The sequence below is a fragment of the Lissotriton helveticus genome, chromosome 11 (genome assembly GCF_964261635.1).
Source record: "Lissotriton helveticus chromosome 11, aLisHel1.1, whole genome shotgun sequence".
NCBI classification, from domain to species: Eukaryota; Metazoa; Chordata; class Amphibia; order Caudata; family Salamandridae; genus Lissotriton; species Lissotriton helveticus.
The window spans coordinates 91,181,203-91,204,156 of NC_136072.1; the positions used below are offsets into that span (position 1 = coordinate 91,181,203).

At 40.5% G+C, this 22,954-nt stretch overlaps 1 protein-coding gene across 17 annotated transcripts in view; it reads right to left on the reverse strand.

Annotated features, from left to right (window-relative positions):
* The window catches only part of TNIK (TRAF2 and NCK interacting kinase), an 808,148-nt gene that overhangs the window by 244,361 nt on the left and 540,833 nt on the right, over positions 1–22,954 (reverse strand). For all 17 annotated transcript variants that reach the window (XM_078666210.1, XM_078666209.1, XM_078666208.1 and 14 more), the window contains exon 8: positions 9,661–9,715. In XM_078666210.1, coding sequence (XP_078522336.1) covers positions 9,661–9,715 — 55 coding nt within the window. The remainder of the gene's footprint in view (positions 1–9,660; positions 9,716–22,954) is intronic.

Consider the following 22,954-nt stretch of genomic DNA (forward strand, 5'->3'; position numbering starts at 1 on the left):
TATATATTTTATTTCATTTTTAAAGTTTTCTATAGCGCAAACCAGACCCAGGGTAGGGTAACAGAGCGCTTTACAAAGTGAGGAGGGAACGAAAAGCACATTTGTTACCAACAAAACAGATAAAAAAACAACGCAAATAAGTAACAACAAGGACAAAATAAAGTTTGGGGCATACAGGTAGAGTAGAGAACAGCTCTGCGATAGGGAGTCAAATTGGGCTTGAACAAGTCTTATCTTCGAGATATCAAAAGAAGAAGAATATGGACGAGTTAGAAGTTGAAGCTGGCGTGGTGTTTGCTCATCAAGAATGATTTTGCTTCCTTTTTGAAGAGGGAAGTTGAGGTGATTTTTCGGATGAATGGCGGAAGCGAGTTCCAAATTCTTGGCGCTGCTCCCGAAAATGCTCTGTTGGAGGTTGTAGTCTTGTTGAGCCTTGCGGGTTTCAGGAGTAGGTTATCTGTGCTTCTGGAATGTCTGTTTCCTCCAGATAGAGTACGTTTTTGGGTTAGGAACTGAGGGGTATTGTAGTGTAACGCCTTATGAGTGATATAAGCAATCTTTAAGTGAATATGAGCTTCATAGGGTAGCCAGTTGAGTACCTTCAGGTGTGGAGATATGTGGTCGAATTGCCTTGATCCTGTAATGAGTCTAGCTGCGGCGTTGAGACAAGCTTTTAGAGGTGCTGTAGAAATTTTGGGAAGCCCAGAGAAGGTGGAGCAACTATACTCCAGCCTTGAGATGACTAAGGCCTGAACTGCAGTTTTGAGGTCAGGGATCTCGATACATGGCTAATTTCTTAGATAGTTGAGGTGAAAGTGGGCATTTTTAGCCATCAAGTTAATGTGAGCTTGCATGTTAAAATTCTTATCCAGTGTGACTCCAAGTGATATTGTGGAGTCCACTAGCGTTGGGGTGCTATTCAGGGCAGTGATCATTTTGGTCCATTCTTTTATTTCTTGAGAGTTATTGGGTGGAGATGAAGAGAAATTCAGTTTTTTGTGAATTTAACTTGAGGAAGTTGGTCGTTAGCCATTGTACGTTTTTTTCTAGAGATAGATTCATTAACTTTATCTCTTCAATGGAGGTGATTTTGATGTAAAGTTGGGTGTCGTCCGCGTACATGTGGTAGGAGATGCTTGCCTGCTGTAGTAGATCAGCGAGTGGTTCTACATATAAGTTGAATAGAGTAGGAAACAAGGTAGAGCCTTGAGGTACTCCTAGTATGTTAGGTGAAGATAGAGAAAGGATCTTGTTGGTCATGAATGATTGTGTTCTATTTTCCAGAAAGGATTTGAACCATAGAAGGATTGTGCCAGAAAAGCCCATCCTGTCTTCTAGTCTTCTTAGAAGTTTGTCGTGGTTGACCGTATCGAAGGCTGATGAGAGGTCAAGCAAGACTAGCAGACATGTTTCATTGTGGTCAAGAGCTGAGAGGGCGTTGTCTACTATATGTAGGATGGCTGTATCAGTGCTATGGCCAGTCTAAAGCCCGATTGGTGTATGTTCAATAAATTGAAGTTTGTGATGTGTAAGTTCAGTTGTTGTTGAACACATTTTTCCAAGACCTTCGCTAGCATGGGAATGTTGGTTATTGGTTGTAAGTTGTTGCGGTCAGAGTTGCTAGCTGTCGTTTTTTTTTAGGATAGGAGTAACTTGACCAGATTTTAGGCAGTCCGGGATGTGACCTTGTGAAAGCGAGGCATTAATGATCTTGGTCCAGAGAGGGGATTTGATATGATAGATGTGGGGTAGGCACTTTGCTGGGACAGGGTTATTGAAGTTGTTGTTGAGTTTAGTAGTTGTTAGAATTTCGGTGAAATCATCGATATCATAACATTTGAAGTTGGACCAGTGAGAATTATTTTTGGGTAGATATCACTTATTTAGTACCAAGTTAGTAGCTTGACTGATATTTGGGGTGGCTAAGTTGGTTGCAGCCATATTGAGTTCCAGTTGGAGGGAATTCGTTTTTGCTGTGAAGAATGAGGAAAATTAGTCACTACTTAGCTGTGAGGTTGATGTTAAGAGTGACGGTTTGGCCACTTTGTTCGATTACTAATTCAGAATTTCGAAGAGTTTTTTTGATCTATTTTTAACAGAGCTCACACCATGTGTTATGCCCGCTCCCCTTGTGCTTCAAGACTGTGTGGAGCTGCAGTGTTGTGTGCCATTGCCTGTCACTGTTTGGGTCAGACAATGTGTTATGATACTTCTATCAGTGTGTTTAGAGTAGTGTCAGATTTAACAGAAATATTGCTGTACAGTTCGTTGATTTACATAATTGTATTTTCTATTTTGTTTTAGTTACATTTTCATAATGTGAATTTTATAAGTGTGCAAAATATAGTCATTTCACAATTTGTATAATTTGGTAATTTCTTTTACATTTGTACAATTTGATATATGTGTGGTGTATGCAATGTCTAAAAATATATGACCTTTTTACATTAATTGCATTTTGTTTTACATTTGCACAAAGGGACGTATATGAAGGTATGCAATATCAAAGTTATAGGACTATTTTTCATATATTTCTTTACTATTTAGGTGTTTGCCTTTGTGTTTGAAGGGTTATTACTTCATTGATTTCTACCGGATTCCTTTGCAGTGCCTGTGACAGGCACAGGAGGTGTGTGGAATACTCATAGCTTGGCTGTAGAAGTACTGAGCCAGTTTGGGCTATTGTAATACTGCAGCATAATTGGATGTAGCTTTTTTAATTGCAACTGACATGCTCTTTTCTAGGTATGTCTATACTTAATTACTGAGGGCTGCCCTCCCTGGAGCTATTTATGAAAACTATAAATAGACAAAGGAAAAAAAACAATATATCCCCATTGGACACCCAGGTGACATGAAACTCCAAATGGCCAGGCCTGCTTTGTAATTGTCCTGAAAAGATGGACTCAGGTTAATGGAGATTAATGCCATAGATACAAGCACAAGTCTGCCAACAAGTAAGAACATTTATCAGTACATCTCTACATTATCTCGTCGTCATGACTGAACGCTTAAGTATGTAGGAAAGTAGTCCAACAAAGTCATGCCTTGGATGACGTCAAGATGACAATGGTGCCATTCATTAGAAAAACATCTTTAACATATCAAAGCAATAGAGCCTGACATTTTGGAACATCATGGGTTTAAGAAAACTCCTTCTCCTATCATCCCAAATCTTTTGTACTCCTGGGTCTTGAGATATGCTTAGACTGGTACAAGGCATCAAAGCCTGTTTTTGTGTTAATTGATTTTGTGTTATAAGAATTTTATGAAGTGGAATTTTACCTAAACAAGGGTTCTTGGAACATGGGTTAAGAATGTAGTCTATTTAGTGTTTAAAGTGTGCAAAAATAACTACGTCTTTAAGAATTATAAAGACATGGAGCAGTAGATAAAACAGGTAAGCAGGAAGAGAGTTCCATGAAGGAACCAAAACCTGCAGACTCCTAGACATGCCCTTGTGATTATAGGCACAACTATAAGTTTAACAATCTAAGACCTATGTGATGTGGCAGAAGGAAAGAAGAAAAGAACCTATGAATAAAGCATGAGATGTGTCCTTACCTGGAAAAGTGAAGGTAGCCCAGTGTTTTCAAAGTTATTAACTTGCAATCATGTAAACAGTGCAAGGCAGCCAAAAATAAATGTATGGGACTACACAAATATTCCAGCAACAAGGAAAGCTGCCTGGTTATGAACAACTAGAAGCCTCAGCATGAGATATTTCAGTAACCACAAACAGAGTTGACATAGCAGCACAACCTGGATCCAATAATTGAGACCGTGCGTAGCCCCTCCAACCTATCGTTGAGAAATGGTAAAACTATATGCAACTGTTGAAGAAAGGATATTGTTATACTGGAGAGATTTGAGCTCCCAGCAAAATCACCTTACTGGGCCTGTAGGTGTCCAATCAATGGGCCTTGCCACCACCAACCACGCACCAACACCTCCATCTTGAATATGTAAAATTTAAGAAAGTGGCTACCCATTCAACCCAGACCCTCAACATGCAAAGATGAAAAGACCACCCACTCTTCTCAACACTGTGTAAAAATGAGCTAGAAGTGACTAGTGAACATGTATAAGAAAAACACTAGAAGTGGGTGAGTCTGGCTAGTGACTCAGCAGGAATGTTCAAGGGGTGAGGGGACAGGATGGATACGCAAGGGATGCTGCAATCTCTTAAGGTCAAAGAGCCAAGAGAATTATTAGAGCCATGGATGGGAATGGTTAGTGAGTAAGGATCTTAACCAAGACAGTCCTCATAAAGGCGACCATAGACAATGGAGTGATTGACAGGGCAAAAACACCCTCAGAATCATCCTCCAAGTTGAGATCAAGAAAGACGACCAAGAACAATACCTTAATGCGAAGACCAGCACAAAATACAGCCTGGGCAGGGTTCAGGATGCCAGTTCTGCTTAGGAAATCACACAGACATTTCTCTCACTGGTAGCACTGAAATATGCCATTTGCTAGTCAGCACAAGTGGATAAATATCTGTTTTCTTTTATATAGGAACAAACTGCACCACCTTTTATTTATGAGGAGCTACGCCAGGCATAAGTAGTAGCTCATAATATTCCTCTGGTGAACACTGGAATCCAGGTTTGTGCTTAAAAAGGTCTGTAGAGAAATCCTTAAATGTTAAACGGAAATGTGCAGGAAAAAGTTCAGGACAAAGAGAAAGAAGGTTATTAGTAGTGATATCAGTGCAAATAGTTTGAATCATGTTGGACTATGCCTCGGAAGGGATGACGAATTGATGAAAAGATAGATACAGTAAAGCATTTTGACAGAAATTAAATGAAATGCCCAATATATAAAATGGTATGTGTAATGCCAACTTGGCACTGCTGTAAAGGATATGCTGAAAGTGACATTCCCATTAAAGATTAAATGTTGATATACTAGTTTAAGATAACTTAAACTAAATAGGTATTGTGGAAAGATAGTTTTGCAGCAGCAAATGGATTCAGACAGTAATGTTAAACAGTGATCAGTGAAAATGTGTACCATAACACATTAGTTTCATAATTTCCAAAGCATATGTCTTTGTGCTTCTGCTGTACTGGAAGACTGGTTTTGGCAGGTGGGTTTGGCAGGCCTCAGCTGGAATGAACTGTCGCGACACCTTTCTTCTGAAGATTACTCAAGGCGAGCTGCATAAATGTAGAGTCTAAGAATCTTTGTAGGAGACAATGCCATAAAAAATAATAGCCACTAATCACATCCCTTGTCAAGGATTCCTCTTCTGCTCTATTCTAGAAGAGGGGAAGAGTCAGTGCAACTCTATATTCTCAAAGAAACATTCTCTAGGACCCAAATAGTTGGTTACAAGTTATCAATGACATTGGGCTGCATCTTATTGAAAAAGTCTATTTTTTACAACACCCTCTCAAAATACAGTTTAAGAATTTTCAGCAAACATCTAATATGTTAAATTAGAAGCCTGGCACTGCATTAAGTATTGTTTCCTCAATGACCTTGTTTGGGCTGAGAAGATGCCAGGAAAAAGACTCCTCCTGTCTACGCACACTCACTGGCACAGTCAAAATAAGGGCGGTTCGTTTGTGGCTAAGGTGCAGCATATAGGCCTTGTTCTGTATACCCAGGACCACTTTTATTACACAGTGGAAGAGGGTCAAATTATGCGGCAGGGATGAGTAAATCATACAGCAAGAAAAGACAAATTATGTGCATAATATGGCACATTGTGTGATATTATTACTTCATTATTTTGTCATTTTTAAACTTTGTAACATTCTCTGGGCTTTAGTTGTACCTCATTAGTACCAGTTTAGCACCCAAATATAGCAATAAGCTACAGAAAGGTAATCAGTCAACCTTTGCAAACGGCCTTCCACTGTGCTGCAACACGTTTGGGCTAAAAAACTTTTTTTGTTAAAATCTACAGATTATGCGGCAAATGATGGATCGTGTGGGGAATGTGGCAAATCTACAGTTATTTCTTACATTTCTACGCCGCACAATCTCATAATTCCTGTATCTCTGTATATACCTTAATGCCCCAATCATTGAGAGAGAGCTCTCCAGATATCATTCAGTTTGATCTACAATGCACATTAATGTTTAATGATCTTTTTTATGTGCTCGCCATGAAAAAAATCAAGGAGAGAATTTGAATAATCTACAATAAAGCTCACAATTTCTTGGTTTTGGAAGACATACCCTTGTTCAGCTTTACGTATACAAACAAACAATGCCTACAGTCAACAAAATAGTGCCTACACTAGGTCAAATCTTGTCTTAGAAAGGAAAGTCTCCACTGATTTCCAGACTTCCATTGTTTCTATGGTCACAGGAAAACATTCGTGATTTTAATATTTTCAACCTTGATGAAAACTGCTTCCAGTCATGCAATACCTTATCTGATGAGACATCATCCCCTGTATGAGAAAGCTTCCTGAAATAAAGCTGAGTCAACAGTGCTTTCATTCTTTCCAGTCAAAGAGTAAAACTAATTAGTGCAACAGAGAGAACACCATTGTAAAAGTTTCAAAGCTTTAGGACCCATAGTCTGAAATGAATCCTCAAAAGAATGCATTTGAATGGGAAATCTTACTTTGAACCTGGTGTGACATAATCCAGTTGTTAAAAACACCTAATTAATTGAGAAATTGTATATTGTTTTAGGACAGGGAACTTTGACCACTAGAAAATATATCCCCCAAATAAAGGCCAGAATTCTTTGTAATAAATGTGTAAACTGGAATTTATACCTCCTAAATTTTATTTCAGAAGAATACACTAACAAGACTAACAAAGTTCCTAACTTACAATGCCTCCAGAGGTATCCAACATTGTCTGTCCAAGTTTTAACATTTATGAAATATCAAGAAACAATTTTTAGATGCAAGTTATTCACACTGGGCCCAGACAATAACAAGAGATGTGTCTTATAGATTAGACCTAGCTAACAATGCTTAGTTGGTCATTCCAACGTGTCAGATGCAAAGTTTTCTGAGTCTACCAAATTTTGAAGGAAACACCCCTCCGGGTTTGAAATGGTGGCACCAAGTGGACTTACCTCCTTGCACAATGCACTGGCTTTGGGCATTCGAGAGGATGATACTTAAATGTCTGTGCATGGCACATGGGGCATGTCAGCATCTAAACCCAGGTTTTCTCTTATAAATTATTTACTGAGTACACTTCAAAAAGGCAATCACACAAAGCCATACAACACTTGGGTATCAAGAATTGTAACAAAAAGCATAAATGTAGGGTAGCTTAGCTTCCTCTATACTTGGAGCCCAAATCTGGAATGTGGTACTCTTAAAATATCATAGATAAATATACAAAAATCAGCCATAAGCTTAAATGTTCTCTTTTCAAGCTCTTCTCAGAAAGAACACCAGTTTTGTGGAATATGTGATCCTGCTTGCTATGGATAAAATGGCAAACTATGTGGTTCATAAGCAGCTCCAACAAAACCTAAAAGAGATTTGAGTGAAAATAATGCAGTAGATCTTTTGCCCACTGCACCACACAACCTGTACACTCGGTGGACATTCTTTGGCAACTGTTGTATATTACTATTGTAGTACTTTAACATGGAGAATAGAGAGCAAAGTATAGCATTTTATAATAGGATGTGAAGTCCTATCTGTGAAATTCTAACATCTTTAACAAATCCCTGTATTTTGCATGAAAACATCCCAAATCAATTAACGACCTACATCTTATATAGGTGCATGCTCACCTGTGAAATGCACTCAAGAGATGGAATGAGTGATATGAGAGATAATGTATTACAATCGTGTGGTTTATGCACCATTTTGTCCACCGCGTTCAATACAATGCTGCCTATAATTAGCATTGCATTCTATGAAGTGATTCTGGAGACTCAGGGCCAGATGTACAAAGCATGCGCAAACGGGGTTGAGAACCCGTTTGCGCATGCAAAAACAGCATGGGGTATGTACAAACCCTATTTTGCCAAACGCAATTTTTCACGACTCACAAAATAGGGTTTTGCGACTTGGTATTAGGAAGGAGCGTTCCCTTCCCAACAGCATGCGCAACCCTATGTACAAATGTTTTGTGTCCCCAATTGCGGGCGCAAAACACTTGCAAATTACCACCCTCTTCAAGAGGCTGGTAATGGGGTCGCAAAAGGGATGGGGAAACTATTTTTTAAGGGCAGGCAGTGGTCCCAGGGACCACTGCCTGCCCTTAAAAAATTAAATGAAAACGTGACATTTAAAAAAAAAAATGCATCCCGTTTTCCTTTAAGGAAAAAGGGCTGCATTTGAAAACAAACTGCTTTATTTAAAAGCAGTCCCAGACATGGAGATCTGCTGAGCCCAGCCGGCCACCATACCTGGGAGGGCCTGTCATTCCCAATGGGGTCGCAAATTGCGAGATGCTCATTAATATTCATGAGCCTCTCTATTTGCGACCCCATTGGGAATTGCTAACAGTGTGTTACACACTGTTGTACATCCTAAATAGTGCCTCACAAATTGGGAGTCGCAAAAGAATAGCAATTTGCGAGGTGCTTTTTTAGCCATCGTACATCTGACCCCAACTCTGTTCTATGCACCACTCCTGTGGCAATTGTATAATTCCAAAAACCTTTTGTGTAAAATGTTTAGGATTAGCACTGAGGGCCAGGTGAGGGAATTTGGCAGATTGTGAACATGAAAAAGATAGTTTACATGGTCAATTGAGGATACTTAGTGCCTGATGGAGGCTTCTAATGGTTGACCGATGGCTCTTTCAGCCGCATTAGTGCAGGCTGAATGTGTGCCAGGATAACCATTGTGCCTTAAAGATTGGTGGCGAACAAGCTTATGTTAAGTCGAGTGCTAGTTTGAGGATCTCTTCGAATTGCCTAAGGGTATTTAGAGTCTGACTGATGGTGTATGTTGTCCAAATGAGGGTCTTTTAGACAGAGACAGGTATGTGAGAGTCACTGAGTTTAAACAGATTACCCATGACAGCTGTGGAAAACGGGGTGGTCAGAAGAAGAGATGTAAGGGGATGAAAGGCCTTCAAAAGACCTCTGAGTAGATAAAACGTTATAAATAAATAAATAAATAGGCAAGAGGCTACCTGAGGATTACAGATGCTCCAGCAGTAGGCCCCTAATCAACACCCCAAACAAATCCCTGGCTACATCCGCTTCCCTCCTTCCACTGCTCGTGTCAGGAAATCTATAGATTAGACCGCAACTGTATGTGCGAGGGTGAAACTAACCTACTTCTACTGCTGCCAGGATGGTATTTACTGTTGGGCTCACTTTACATTTTATATTCGGAAGATGAGGGGGGACATGTACCATTGAATATGTTTCACTATCTCTATGTTTAGAACCAAGAAAGCTCCCTCTAACTTTCAACTTTCTACACCAGGCGTATCTAACTTTCATTGCTAACCATATTAGCATTTCCAGTCATTTGGGGGCCTAGCACAACTTTTCTCAAAGGAGGAGCAGCAGGGCAATGATTGAAGAACACTGGATTCCATGATCTACCATTAAGTCTATAAAAGACTTGATTGTGCCCTTTTCTAGCATCCACCCAATATCACTGAGCAAATAACTTGAGATCAAGCTACTTCAAACAATGTTTGGTGCGGGTATCATGCAATTAGATGAATTGTACACCAAAAGAACACTTTAATACTTACGGGGAGCGCCTTCGGCCATTTCAATGGCTGTGATTCCCAAAGACCACAAATCACTCTGGAAAAGAAATTGGAACATTACTTAGCTTGACACTGAAGTGTTTGCAGAACTATAACACTTACAAATAACTTTAATTTTCAATTTGACAAGCAAGCCTTTGTCAGTCTACCATGAATGTGACCTGATGTTCCTTGCTGTTTTAGGCATTCCACATATTCTCATTTTCTGATCAGCTAAGATAGGTTTAAGTGATCAATCATAATATTTAGTCCAGTTGAAATCCTCTGAGCATATCTTGTTGATTGAGTGATACTTTAGAATGTCTGAACACTAACTGTCAAATGAAGTGATGGTATCTTTTCATGCAGTGTAGTCATAGATGGATGTCTCTAAGCCACGAGACTGTTGCTCAAAGCAAGCTTGTGTTATGCTTGAAGTCCCAGAACTGTTTATGATTTGGTATTTTTAGAAGTAAATCTGAGCACAGGGATACTGAACAATTGTCTGCAAATAAATAAAGTTGTATGCCCTTTTATTAAGCATAATTGCACTTTATGAAAGACATTATCCACTTTTAATTGACTGGCATGTGATGAAAGGTCAAAGGCACATATATAGAGAAAAGGTAATTAACATCTGTTAACATCTGACAACATTTGCACAATAAGACTTACAGTATCCCCCAAGTATCATGAGATGTAGACAGATATATATGCCACACGTACCAGTCTGCTTCATGTCTCTGTTGCACATTCTCCAAGACACAAAAACAGTAGTTAATGCCTTCTGAGTCAGAGTGGTTATATTTGTAACTCCTCTCTCATGTTGTGGTATAACTGGTCCTGTCCTGCCTCAGCAGACCCTCTTGTGTTATAGTGCTCATAAGCAACAGGTAAGGCCTGGAGCACAGGAAACAGACCTATCAATAAGGAGACAGAGTTCTACGTCCAGCCTTACAGCGAGTAAACCAGAGCCAGTTTTGACTAAAACAAATGTAAAGATGAACTGAAACCAACCACAGTACATAATTGCACTATCCCCACACCAAAAAACTACCTGAACAAAGGAAGCATTTATGGGCTCCCAGATGCAGTCTTGCAGTGTAACATAAAAGACTCTGAGAAGGCCAAAGTTGCTGCCTGGTATTTGCCAGGGAAGGAAATCCCTTGAACTCTATCCAAAAGGCTTTCATCCTCCTTGTGGGCTTACTTTGAAAGGAAGTAGAATGTGTGCCAGGGAGTAGGTAGAGGTTGCCAAACTGACACTTACATATGATGGATTGAGTCCGCTTTGACTCAAATGTTCCAGTGAGAGAGTCTCTGGACCTACATGGGGAAGTGTATAAAACATCTTCACTGTATAATTTAGTGTTAGCATGTGACTTAGGTTCAGAAGATGTCATGGATATCTCCACTTTTACAGGCTCCAATCAAGGAAGCATTATAGATTTTACCCGGATTAGTCTGGATGTTAGTACCCTATTTATAAAATTGCAAATTGGCGAAGCGACCATAAGCTTTTATATTTGAGCCTTCATCTAATATTAATACCAGACCTTGAACATGTGCAGAAGTGTGAATTGGCTTATGAAGAGAATACAGGTGTGTGGATCAAGTGGGACAGAATTGATGTCTCCTTGTTATTGAAAGATCTTGTCATGAGTAAACTTGATTCTATTATTACCTGCCTGACACAGGAAGCTGCCCTAGCTCTATTGTAAATTGTAAAAAATTGATTAGTCAGGAGGTTTTGCATATGCTTACCATTAAGAACCGCAAAAAGGATATATACCATTACAGAGATGGTTTAACTTTGCATCTTCAGCAGCTCATGCACAACTTTTAGAGGCACCTAAGTGACAGCCATGCCTAAATTATAAAATGGTCCTAGAGATTCTCAAAAATGAAAAAAAAGTACAGCATGGGAGGATCTCAAAGCAGCGATATTAAACAGGGATACCAAGAGATTTTGGGATATTATCAGGGCCACTGGAATTATGTGATTCTGCGGCTGTGACTATTCTCGCATTTTTATGGGCTTGCCACAATTGCCACATAATCCATCATCTACAGCATAATCTGCAGATTTTAAAATACAAAATTGTTTGTAGCTCAAACGGTTCAAAATTACAAAACGTATGTCAACTCAGGTTTTTACACACTGGAAGGCTTTTCATAAAGGTTGGTCTGTTATCCTTTAGTTTCTTATTGCTGTATTTGGAATGTTAAATTGGTTCTAGGGAGGAAAGTGTATTAAGTGTATTTATTTAATGTACTTTTGTTTTTATTTGTTAAATTACTTTTGTATTATATATAAATACATACATGTTATTTGGTTACTTATATGTTTTACTTTTATGTATTTGTTAAATTTTATTTTTAGGGTATTGTCAATATTTGTACTATATATATATATATATATATATATATATATATATATATATATATATATATATATATAGATATATATATCAAACAGAACGGCGTTCCAATCGAGCACTCAGGTCCAGAAGTAAACACCAAGGTCCGCAATTATACCAGCACAAAGAGGTTTATTGTATTCATAAACATGTCGTGACACTTTTCGCCCCCGAAAGGGCTTGTTGTGTGAATAGAATTCGATACAGATATCGAGATATATAGATATATACATAGATATTTTTCAATATACTTTTTTCATGATATTTTTGACACGTTATTTGGTTAATTTGCATAAAAATATTTATGACACAATATACTGAATGTTGATATTGTTCTCGATATTCTGCCATACAGTTAATTGGAACACATCATGAAGAGCTGGGAAAGAGATGTTAGAGATGCTTGAGGAGGCAGGTCTCCCCAGACTGCAAGTGATACTGCGGTGGGAATCCCACCAATTCCTTTTTTGCTGGTGAGGTATGCATGCAACCCATGTAGGTATTTCTAAGGCTTTCTGTGGATCCCCAAAGAAAAGCGGGAATGGGAGCAGTGTTCTCCTTCCACTAACGCAAGGAATTGGGGGGGGGGTAAGCCCAGGCAATAGCTCTCAGCTTTGGGTTGGCAGGTGTCACCACCATTTCTCCTAACTGCATGTCCATGTTAGAGTCGAGCGGAGACCCCGGGCTGGCAGAGCTTGTGTTTGGCAGGTTGAGGATGGAGGCAGAGAGCCCACTTCCTCTTTTATCAGGGTCACCTTCCACACCTACACATTGTAAGTAGCAACTTGCTTAATCCATTCCATGTGAGGGATCCAGAAGATAGTCTGACTCTGAGGCAATGTAGGTTAAACTACATATATAAGCATATGAACAGAACCATGCATATTCCTAGTAACACCTTCTACTCCCTGAATTCCCAAACACTCCATTTGTAAGGTTGGGGGATGACTGAAAGATTCTGGCAGGATAAGAGTTAATGGGACAATGCAGAGGTGTATAAGTACACAGATTGCAACTAGGAACCTCATATGAAATCTAAAAGCTGAGAACAGTGTTACAACAAATTATTGTGTACACCAAGGAGCGGACCTAGAAATAAAGTGATATAAAGTACCTATGATTGAGACAGTTGAGAGGTCTGAAAAGAAGAAAAGTTGTGTAGAGTAATGAGTGGTGGTGCAAGAAATAGTCAGCGGAGTGATATAAGCCATAATATTCTAAATTACCTCTGACACATACAAGAAGCTTTGCAATGGCCACTGATCCTCCCATGTGGCACATACCTCAAAGGGCAAAAACCTCTGGCTACAACACAAACATGATCAAAACATACAGAAAAGTGGCATAAAAATCACAATATTATGATCCCGCTCAAGCAACCAGAAATCAGACTGGGCTATGTGACAGATTCACTAGGACCAGGACATAAAGGTAAGCTAACTGCAAATGTTCAGTCATGATGCCATCTTGTTAACTGAATAAGCACAATCTGATTCTCCAAAGTACAACATAGAATAGATAGGCATTTCCCACAGGGTAGGTTGCGAGAGAATTTATGATGAGTCGCGAAAGTCCAAGCAAGAAATTATTTTTTGTCACATTGAGGTTCTTCAAAGATTGAGGTCAAATGTCAGGCTATGTCTTCTAACTGCTGCTTATTTTTTAACATATGGATTGGAGTTTACATACTCCTCTCACTTTGCAGTCAAAGAAAGAAAATTCAAGTGAATTATGACACTGGGTACAGGGAGCATGAAAGGAAAGGCTGTAGCAAATCATTTTTGTAACATAACAACTCAATAACTGTAAATGAAGTAAACATATTTAGCAGTTAGGCAAAAATTGAGCACATTTTGTTTTTAATTATGAAGTGTCATGGAAACAAAAAGTTTAATAGGATCAAATCAAGACACTTTACTTGGTGAAGCACAAATGTAAAAATATTCACTGAAACCTGATTTCCACTCATTATCATTTATGTGCATTATAGTTTGATCAGTAAAACTGCATGGCTGTACACATTTAGTAGCCATTTCAATAGAAAATGTGCAGTCTGTATGTGACAGTGACTAACCACAAAAGGTATTTGTTGCATTAAACAAAATCACCTGTCAAGTGTCTAATAAATCTAGGTGGGTGGCAAACGTTTGTCATTCTAAAAATTGGGTCATGTTTCTAAAAGGTTTGGAAAGCACTGGCTTAAGTTAATGGGGCCTTTTGGTTCTTTATAATTATAATTATTCTGATGTAATCAAATGGGATCTCGTGCTCACACCTACAACATCATGTGTTTTTCAGCCCGGCCATGGAAAGCGGCGCAAACGCATTACAAATATCAATGTCTACAAGGAGTTTGGAGATCATATACTTCCAAAGATTCAACCTGTCTTAGTGCTCTAAACTAAGAATATGGAATAAAAGCTTCTCAAGTATCCTGATATAATGCAGAATAAAATTCAATACAAATGTACCCCCTGCAAGATTCCAGATGACAGGCTGGAGTAGAATCTAACCAGGCCCAGTCAGCAGATCAGAATTGCAGTCTCTAAACCAGCAATCATTTTTACCTTGAAATATCTCAACGCCACAAAACATTACAGTTCCTCTGAAAGCCCACACACACATTTCCTCAGCAACACAGAAATAATCAGGAGGTAGGTTCTAGGGTCAAATCCTATTCTGATGTTACTGAATTCCATCCAATGCTCGGAATTTCACTCATTGTCCCACAAATTGATGACTGTGAATTCCTGAATCAATCTGTAACCCTCGGCAATATTTTTGAAGCATTGCATTATATAATTTGATCATGTCTATGCTCTTATAGATGAGGACGAAAACATATGTAACTTACTTGTAGGTCTGGCACAAAAGGGGCAAAAATGCTCACAATGCTAAGGTAAGTCTCCACTTACCAGGAACGCAGTCTATCATACAAGCCTAACGGCCTAATGGCTAGGGCGCTCGACCTCGGGCCTGGGGATCTGGGTTCGAGTCTCGGTAACTACGCCAAAACCTCCTGTGATTCTGGGCAAATCACTTAATCTCCCCGTGCCTAAAATGAATGTGTGTCCTCATGTAACGTAACTGGTGCTATATAAAGCGCTCTGATACCCGATTCGGTTCGGGTCTAGTTTGCGCTATATAAAATTCTGCACAAAAAAAAAATGTGTTTCAACAATATTGGGTTTTATCTACAAGGTGGAGGGTGTGTCCACAGCAATATTTTGCCACATGTCTAAGTATACATCTACACTTTGGATGACAGTATAAACACGGCACCGGAGCAAAGTGATACAAAAAACGTCTTCCTCCTCACTGAAAAGTCTAAAATGGCTACCAATCGAGGCACACTGTTGTTTCAAAACTGCCCGTCTTACCCACAAAGTTTTTCACACTGGTAAACCAGCCTACTTCACATCCAAACTCACAAAGTCAGGCCAAACAAGAAATTTTTAGAAGCTCCAACACAATTCTTCTCACTCGACCCCCCCCCCCCAAAAAAAACCCAAAGCCCTCTGTCGGTCTTTCACAAGCAATGCCCCCAAAATCTGGAGCTTTCTCCCAATATATTAGAACCAATCCCTCCTACATGGGTTTAAAGAGACAATTAAAATAATTCCTCCTCAATCAACACCTCAACCATTTAGGAAATAGCAACTAACTCACTCTGGAATTACTACCTCATTCTAGGAATGTATCCAAGGATTCCGCAATGGCGCGACACTCGGCCCTTGATTTCTACTGTAATTCTATGGACTGACAATGCCCCTGATAAGGGTGCAAAGTATTATTATTTACTAATGTTGCCTGACAATGTTGTAAAGCTCTCCGATACCCTCGGGTTTAGCCAGCGCCATAGAAAACTCTTTAAATAAATAAAATAAAATGGTTTTGAATATTTAAAGCATTACTAGACACACCTTTTTGCCTTTATCACTTAAACTGGATCAATATTTACACTACCAGGGAGGAGTGATGAACGAAAGTTAGACCAGATTTAGTAATTACTACATAGAATTAACAAGCATTGGTAAATGCAATAGGTTTCGCCTATGTTATTAATAATAAGCTGTTTTTTGTTCCAGCAACAGAACTAAGCATTTTGACTGTGGCCCTCTAATGGCATATCGCATACCAGCTCCCCCTCTTAAGATAATAAGGCAGCACTACAGGGAACAACATCACATGTGAACTGAGAGGCTGCCAAAATGGAGAGCAAGGTTAACAACTTGCCAGGGTCAAAGCAATGGCATTTACTCTCTGAACATGATTGTTTCCTTCCTCCTTTGATCAGCTCCTCTTTCTTTGTCAAAAGCATGTTGTTTTCCGTTTTCGAAGATCATTAAAATGACAGCATGGCTGGTATTTAACCACTATGTTACCTTTGCTGCCTACTTTAACTACACAATGAGCAGTGTGCAAAATATTAACACTGCAAGCTTTGCTGATACATCTACTGCCAGCACTGCCGACAATGAGCGGTGTGCATATATTAACACTGCAAGACTTGGGGTATAGCGACTGCTGGCACTGCCGACAATGAGCAGTGTGCATATATTAACACTGCAAGACTTGGGGTATAGCTACTGCTAGCACTGCCGACAATGAGCAGTGCGCATATATTAACACTGCAAGCCTTGGGGTATAGCTACTGTTAGCACTGCCGACAATGAGCAGTGCGCCTATATTAACACTGCAAGCCTTGGGGTATAGCTACTGCCAGCACCGCCGACAATGAGCAGTGTGAAAAATACTAAGCTTGTCAAAATGTCTGGCTTTGGGCGAGGGATCGATGGTGACATCCAGGACAGCTCCCACGCTAAGAAAAACGTCCTACAAGTACGTTGTAAGCGCCGGACTTGACCAAGATATATGTAAGAAGTCAGCCAATAAAGTACCACATCTCATACATTTAAATTCAGTCCCTCACACTGAATCTATCCATCCATAGAGTATAACAGTAATGATGGAAGTATTTAGGTGCAGTAACAATGTGCGGCCCTGCTGCCTTTTGAGAGTGAGGGGTGTAACGCTTGCTGGGGCAGCGGGGAGGAGGGACTGATGTACCCATGCAGTCATTCGGAGATAAGACTGTGCAGTGCATGTGAAATCTAAAAAAGAAAGAGGGATATTGAGAGACATTGCCTGCAAAGTGGATCTTGATAAGGTTCAAGGGGTGCACTACCAGGGTGGACACCAAGCCCCACTGAGGCCGGGCCAGCGGATTCAGGTAGCGTACATGTCTGAAGTGAGACTGGAGAGATGGGCGCTCAGGAGCCCATATGGGGGACTTCAGCACAGATATTTCCTGTATCCAGATCTCTGGAAAAAGGGGAGTTTAAGGCTGTGTAGGGGTAAAAGCACTTTTATCTGTAAAGAAGGTATGAGCAATTCGGAAGGGGGTGACTAAACAAAAGTGAAACTATGAGGAGTTGATGCAGCCCGGCAGATTGCATGACAGATCTGCAAGGAACCACTTTGTTGGATGACAGTGAAACCAGGCATGTGTGGTGAAGCTCAGACAATACGGGCAGGCTGCCAGGTATAGGAGTAGGCCTGGGCGGAAAACTACGCTACGCACGTGGGGTGTGCGTATTTTGCGCAACTACGCGCTACGTGAATCGCACGTAGCACAGTGCAAAAATGCGTAGCCAGCTTTTTTTGCTAGTTCGTGTTCCTCAACGTCAAGTTGGCGACACGCGAGCGAGCAAAATCAACATCCCGGCGAGACTTTTTCCTCGTTCACGATCAGCAACATCAAGTTGCCGATCGCAAGCGTGGAAAATAAACCTCCCGGTGAGATTCTCAACGTGGGGAGGTCAGGTTTCTCATTGGGAGTTGTCGCGAATGTTCGCAACCGCTCGGGATGAGAAAATACCAGTCCGCGTTGAGAAAGCTGCCGCTCGAGTACAAATCTACTCGAGTAGCAGAAAACAACCACTTGCACTGTGCATGATGCCATTTGCAATGATTGCACAGTGCAGACAAGCATCTGGCACTGTACAATCATTGCGAACAGCATTTCCCTACCGCAGTTCGCGTAGAGTGCGTAGTGTGAAGTGCACTTTGCATAGCTACGTGTAGTGCTACTACGCGAACTACGCCCAGGGTTATATTGGAGGTTTTTACTGGCACTGTGGGGAGAGGAGTTGCAGTGTACCTATTTAGGAACACTGACCTGAGACTGTACGCCAATGATTCTCACAGAAGTATGCAAGTTGAATCAGTTTGCTGAATGACATGACCTTTAACACCCTAACCTCCATGGAGATGGAAGAAGGACAAAGTGAGTTTGTCGAGGCACTTCAGACACGGAAACTGCGCTCCCATCCAGGCATTTTAAAACAGCATGAATACCCATAACCAGACATAGCCAAACATTAATAAAGCAAAGAGAGGGTGTAAATGAAAAGACTGTTTTACATTTATTGATACGTGAAGGTGGTTGGGCTAGGTGGAGGTGTTGCATTCGATATTTTTTGGAGGAACAAGGCCAGCCAGAAATACACACATCTATGAGGGAAATTAACTAAAAAGGAATGTTGACATGTATGCCATCATCATCAGTGTTTAGAGCCCCCCTTTCCACTCCATGGCACCATGGTACCATTTCTCTATTATTAGCAGTGGTTAACTGTGTCCCAAGGAATTCTCCCCTCTGTACACCATAAAACGAGACAGCAGACTTTTACAATAACCCGCCGATCAAACACAAATGCGTCAATACGCCGCACTGACCAGGGCTTCTTTCAGTAAATGAAATCCATAATCAAACTAAACTGGAGGTATCTCAAATGTGGTGTGTGTTTGCATTCCGGAGGAAGCCTGGAGCAAGTAATGAAAATAGAGAGAAGGGGCAGGACAGAGGATGTGGCATTACAGCTAGAACTTAGTGTCTGTCCACAAGCACACTAGAAATGCGTACTAACACAAAATGTTTAAATAAAGACATTGGAGAAAGAAAAAACTGGCAGAAAGCACGCTTTAAATTCAAGCAGTCATCAGACAAAACAAATAAATGCTGTGCAGGTTTAAGGGAATAAAAAAGTTCCCATCAAAGCGCCTGGATGAGAATGAATACTTGGGCCACGGGAGACTGATAAGAGAAGCACACATGGAACAACAGGAAATAGAATGCTTGCAACCAATGAAAAAGAGGAAAAGTAAAGTGACAAGCACACTAACAAATAAGAAGTGAAGGCGGGATGTAAGTCCCTTTTAAGATATATTGAATACAATAGATTTCACAAGCCCAGTGCAAGTGCTGTGTAGGCGAAACCTAAACAGGAGACCTAATAAATCGAAGCGAAAGTAAATAACAGAGTTAGGCGGAAAGTGAAGGATTTACGTGTGTTCAATAATGAATCCCCTGCAACACTTCTCCACGGATGGCAGAGCAAAGGATGGTGAATGGTGCACAGTTCTCTGTAGTTATTAGTCCTAGTAGTACAAATCATTTGTGGCAGGGTACATTCGAATAGCTATCACTGCAAAGGTATTTACTAACTGTTCACCTGATGAAAACAAATTTCTACTGAGTATAAATGCAACCCATTTTCTTAGAGTATTTCCTTTATCTTGTCCACCCTGGTGGCCAGGCATTTCCTGCTATAGAAAGACTGAACATTCCAAAAGATCCACTTTGCAGTATGGCTTATGCGATATGAATATTCACTTGCATTAATATGCACAATGAATAGCTTGATTGGCTGATTTTCTACAGGTCACCTTCACTGGATTTCTCATAGGCCAGCAGCTTCAGCTCACACTGCTGGCAGCCCTCTCAGTGGGCACAGTACAGAACGAGAGCCTAATTAGAGGGTTTAAACAATCATAGCTGAGTAGCATTCATCCAGCCCACTGTGCTTCAATTTTAGACAAGCAAAGACAGAAGATTTGGCCTACAGAGCCAATTTGCACAGCAGGGTTTACAGATGCTGCTTTACAGCTAATTGTGGACATAAATTAAATGCCACTGGTAACCACGCAAAATAAATTGTCTGCTGTAAGGAAGAGCCAGATATGGAAAGGTAGTGAGGAATTATGTACAATGTATACGTATTTAACTCCTTTGCAAGTATTTTAATAGCACTTGGCACCCTTTCCCATAAGCAGCCTGCAAAACCTAGATAGACGGGATAGAAATATGGGGACGCATTATAATGCGGGTTTGCATGGGTTTTACATTGCAGATCCATGGCCACTGCTCTGCCTCCCCTAACCGAGTCAATGTGTATGCATTTGTGATGTTAGCAACGGTGAATAAAATAAGCAACTGGGCATATTAATAGGAGGGTACATTTCTTAAGACTGTTGCATAATGTATGACCAAATATATACATCCTAGTTCTAGCTTCTCTAGATACCAAAAGAAAGATAATATTTAACTTTGCTATATATGTTACTTTTATATACATCCTAATGCTAGACATTCTACAGGCCAATGGGTGGATGATATCTAGTTGTGCTATATATAGTTTTTATATATTTTTGTAAAATATATAAATCCTAATCTACCTATTTCAGAATACAATGGGAGACGGTATCTATCTGTGCTAGATATTTCTGTAATAAAAATGCTCACCGTAGCCATTCTACAGGCCAATAGAAGAAATTTATTTTTTTTAGGTTGGTTTAGAGTTAGATAGCATTAGTTGTCTCGCCAGCCTCATGGTTTCCAAAAAAACACACCATAAAAAATATGCATACATATATAGATAAATACAGGAGCATTTGGGCAGCCATCTTCATCCACTGGTCTGTTCATGTCTCATTAATATATTGCTTAAACCCACTTCAGCATACAGCATGGGCCACTGAGGCAGCACACTTCAGCCACTGGTTCTCTTTAATGAGAGTGACAGCATTTTGATATGTAGTCCACCTCAGTGCCAGGGCTGTTTTTCTTTTTTTTTTACTATTTGCCAATTCTTTTGGGTTTTGCCAATGTTTCTTTTTTTGGGGAAGGCCCAGCAGCCCACACCTGCAGCCAATGTGAAGCTCTGTCTCTGAGCAGACACTGAACCAACTTAAGTCATAAGCTGTGGTGGGACGTCCACCTCAGCAAGTGCTTTTTCAGTTCAACCAAATATTTGTTGGAGGGCTACCACCTGAATAATGTGGGGGCACGTCTACCAATGCCACGCATTTTTAAGGGTGACACTTAACACCTGTTCTGGTCTGATGCACAGAGCAACATTCACAGCATTCAATATGTTTTTGTAATGCTAGGTGCCACCCACCAATACTTGCATCACAACCCAGCCAGTGATGCTCCTTTGTCTCATCTCCTTCACCATTGCTCATTGTCCCCAAGATGCATTGTAAAATCCATCAGCTCCAGACTTTGAAATACTGGGTGCAACTTGGCCAGTACTTGCATGCAAGTGTTGGTATCTGGAGAGCAGACGGCTGGATCAAGAGAAATGGATAGTTGAAAAGAGGTCATGACCACCAGGAAGATACCATTTTCTGTGGGAAGCTTCAGAGTAAACTATCGGGTCAGGCTTAGTGCTCTTCGAAAAGATGAGTCTTCCGAATTCATATACTCAGACGTCCTTTGGCTTGCGCAGGTCAGAGAAGCAGCCTTTGAGCTTCTGTCTGTGATCAAACACTTGGAACAAATCATGATCTAATATGAATCATGATTAGATATTGTATACTACAGGAGGAATTTGATTTATGCACACAGGAGGTGAATACCCAGCACAAATATTATTGGTAAGATTGCCTTGAAAAAACAGAGGTTCTGCAACACTATTGTCAGGTATTTGATGTCTTAAAGTCAGTGGCATCTGCTCGCATGGAAAAGAAGTGGGGCAGCACGGGGGCCAATAATAAAAACATAAAAGAAAACTTACCTGTTATCCACTGCTTCAAACCCTCTGTGCTCTACTACTCCTGATGCACAGGCTCCCAGACCCCTCCACCAATCTAGACGCTGCTTCCATGCTGATAATAATATTGCCCAGCATGAGACAAGTGCTGGGATTGCATTGAGCAGGCTGGTTTTATGCTCCAAGAGAGACTGGGAGGCTGTGCCTGCCTTTTTCCATGCAACAGCCCGGACATATCTAAGAGACTGATTACGATGGTGGTGTGACCACAACCATCAGGCCGTCAGTGGCAGTCCATCCGCCATCGGACCATAGAGGTCTGTCCTCAACAGTACAATGGCGGGCGGATAGTGGGCGATTACAATGTCTCTTTCTGCCGGCCGTTTCATGGCAGTTAACTCACCATGAAAGTGACTACCTACATATCCCTTTTAGCTTGGTGCCTACCACATAGTCCAGGGATATGCAAAACATGTTTTTTTGTTTTGTGGCATGTGCTGCATCCCTCAGCACATGCCGCAATACAAAATATACACAGTGATTCCTGTAGCAGGACCGCCAGCTGCTAGTCAGTCAATCCCATTCCCGACAGGATGGCAGTCCGACCACCATCATAATCAGGCCCTTAGTGTGCATGTTGGTTTGGCCACTCGAAGATAGCCGGCCAAACCGACATGCGCAATTGCAGTGCCCACCACTCCTCCTCCATGTTTGCTGCTGTTAGAGGATGACCTCGCCTCCAAGACTCAGTCCTGGATTCGTCATGAAACCTAAAATGATAATAACATTTCTGTATTATTTTATTTTACATGATCGGTTCACCTGTGTGTGTTTAAAAAAACCTAGAAATCTAAATACACCGAAGAAACCAAAGATTATTGATGTTTTCCATAAGATAAATGAATATGGAAAACCTGGTTTATGATAACAGGTCAAAAGTATAGATTTCAATAACTTCTTGATGTATATTAAAGTATGTGATGGCACCCTATAATACATAGCGCCAGCAGTCACTGGTAACAAGTGCCTTTGATTAGC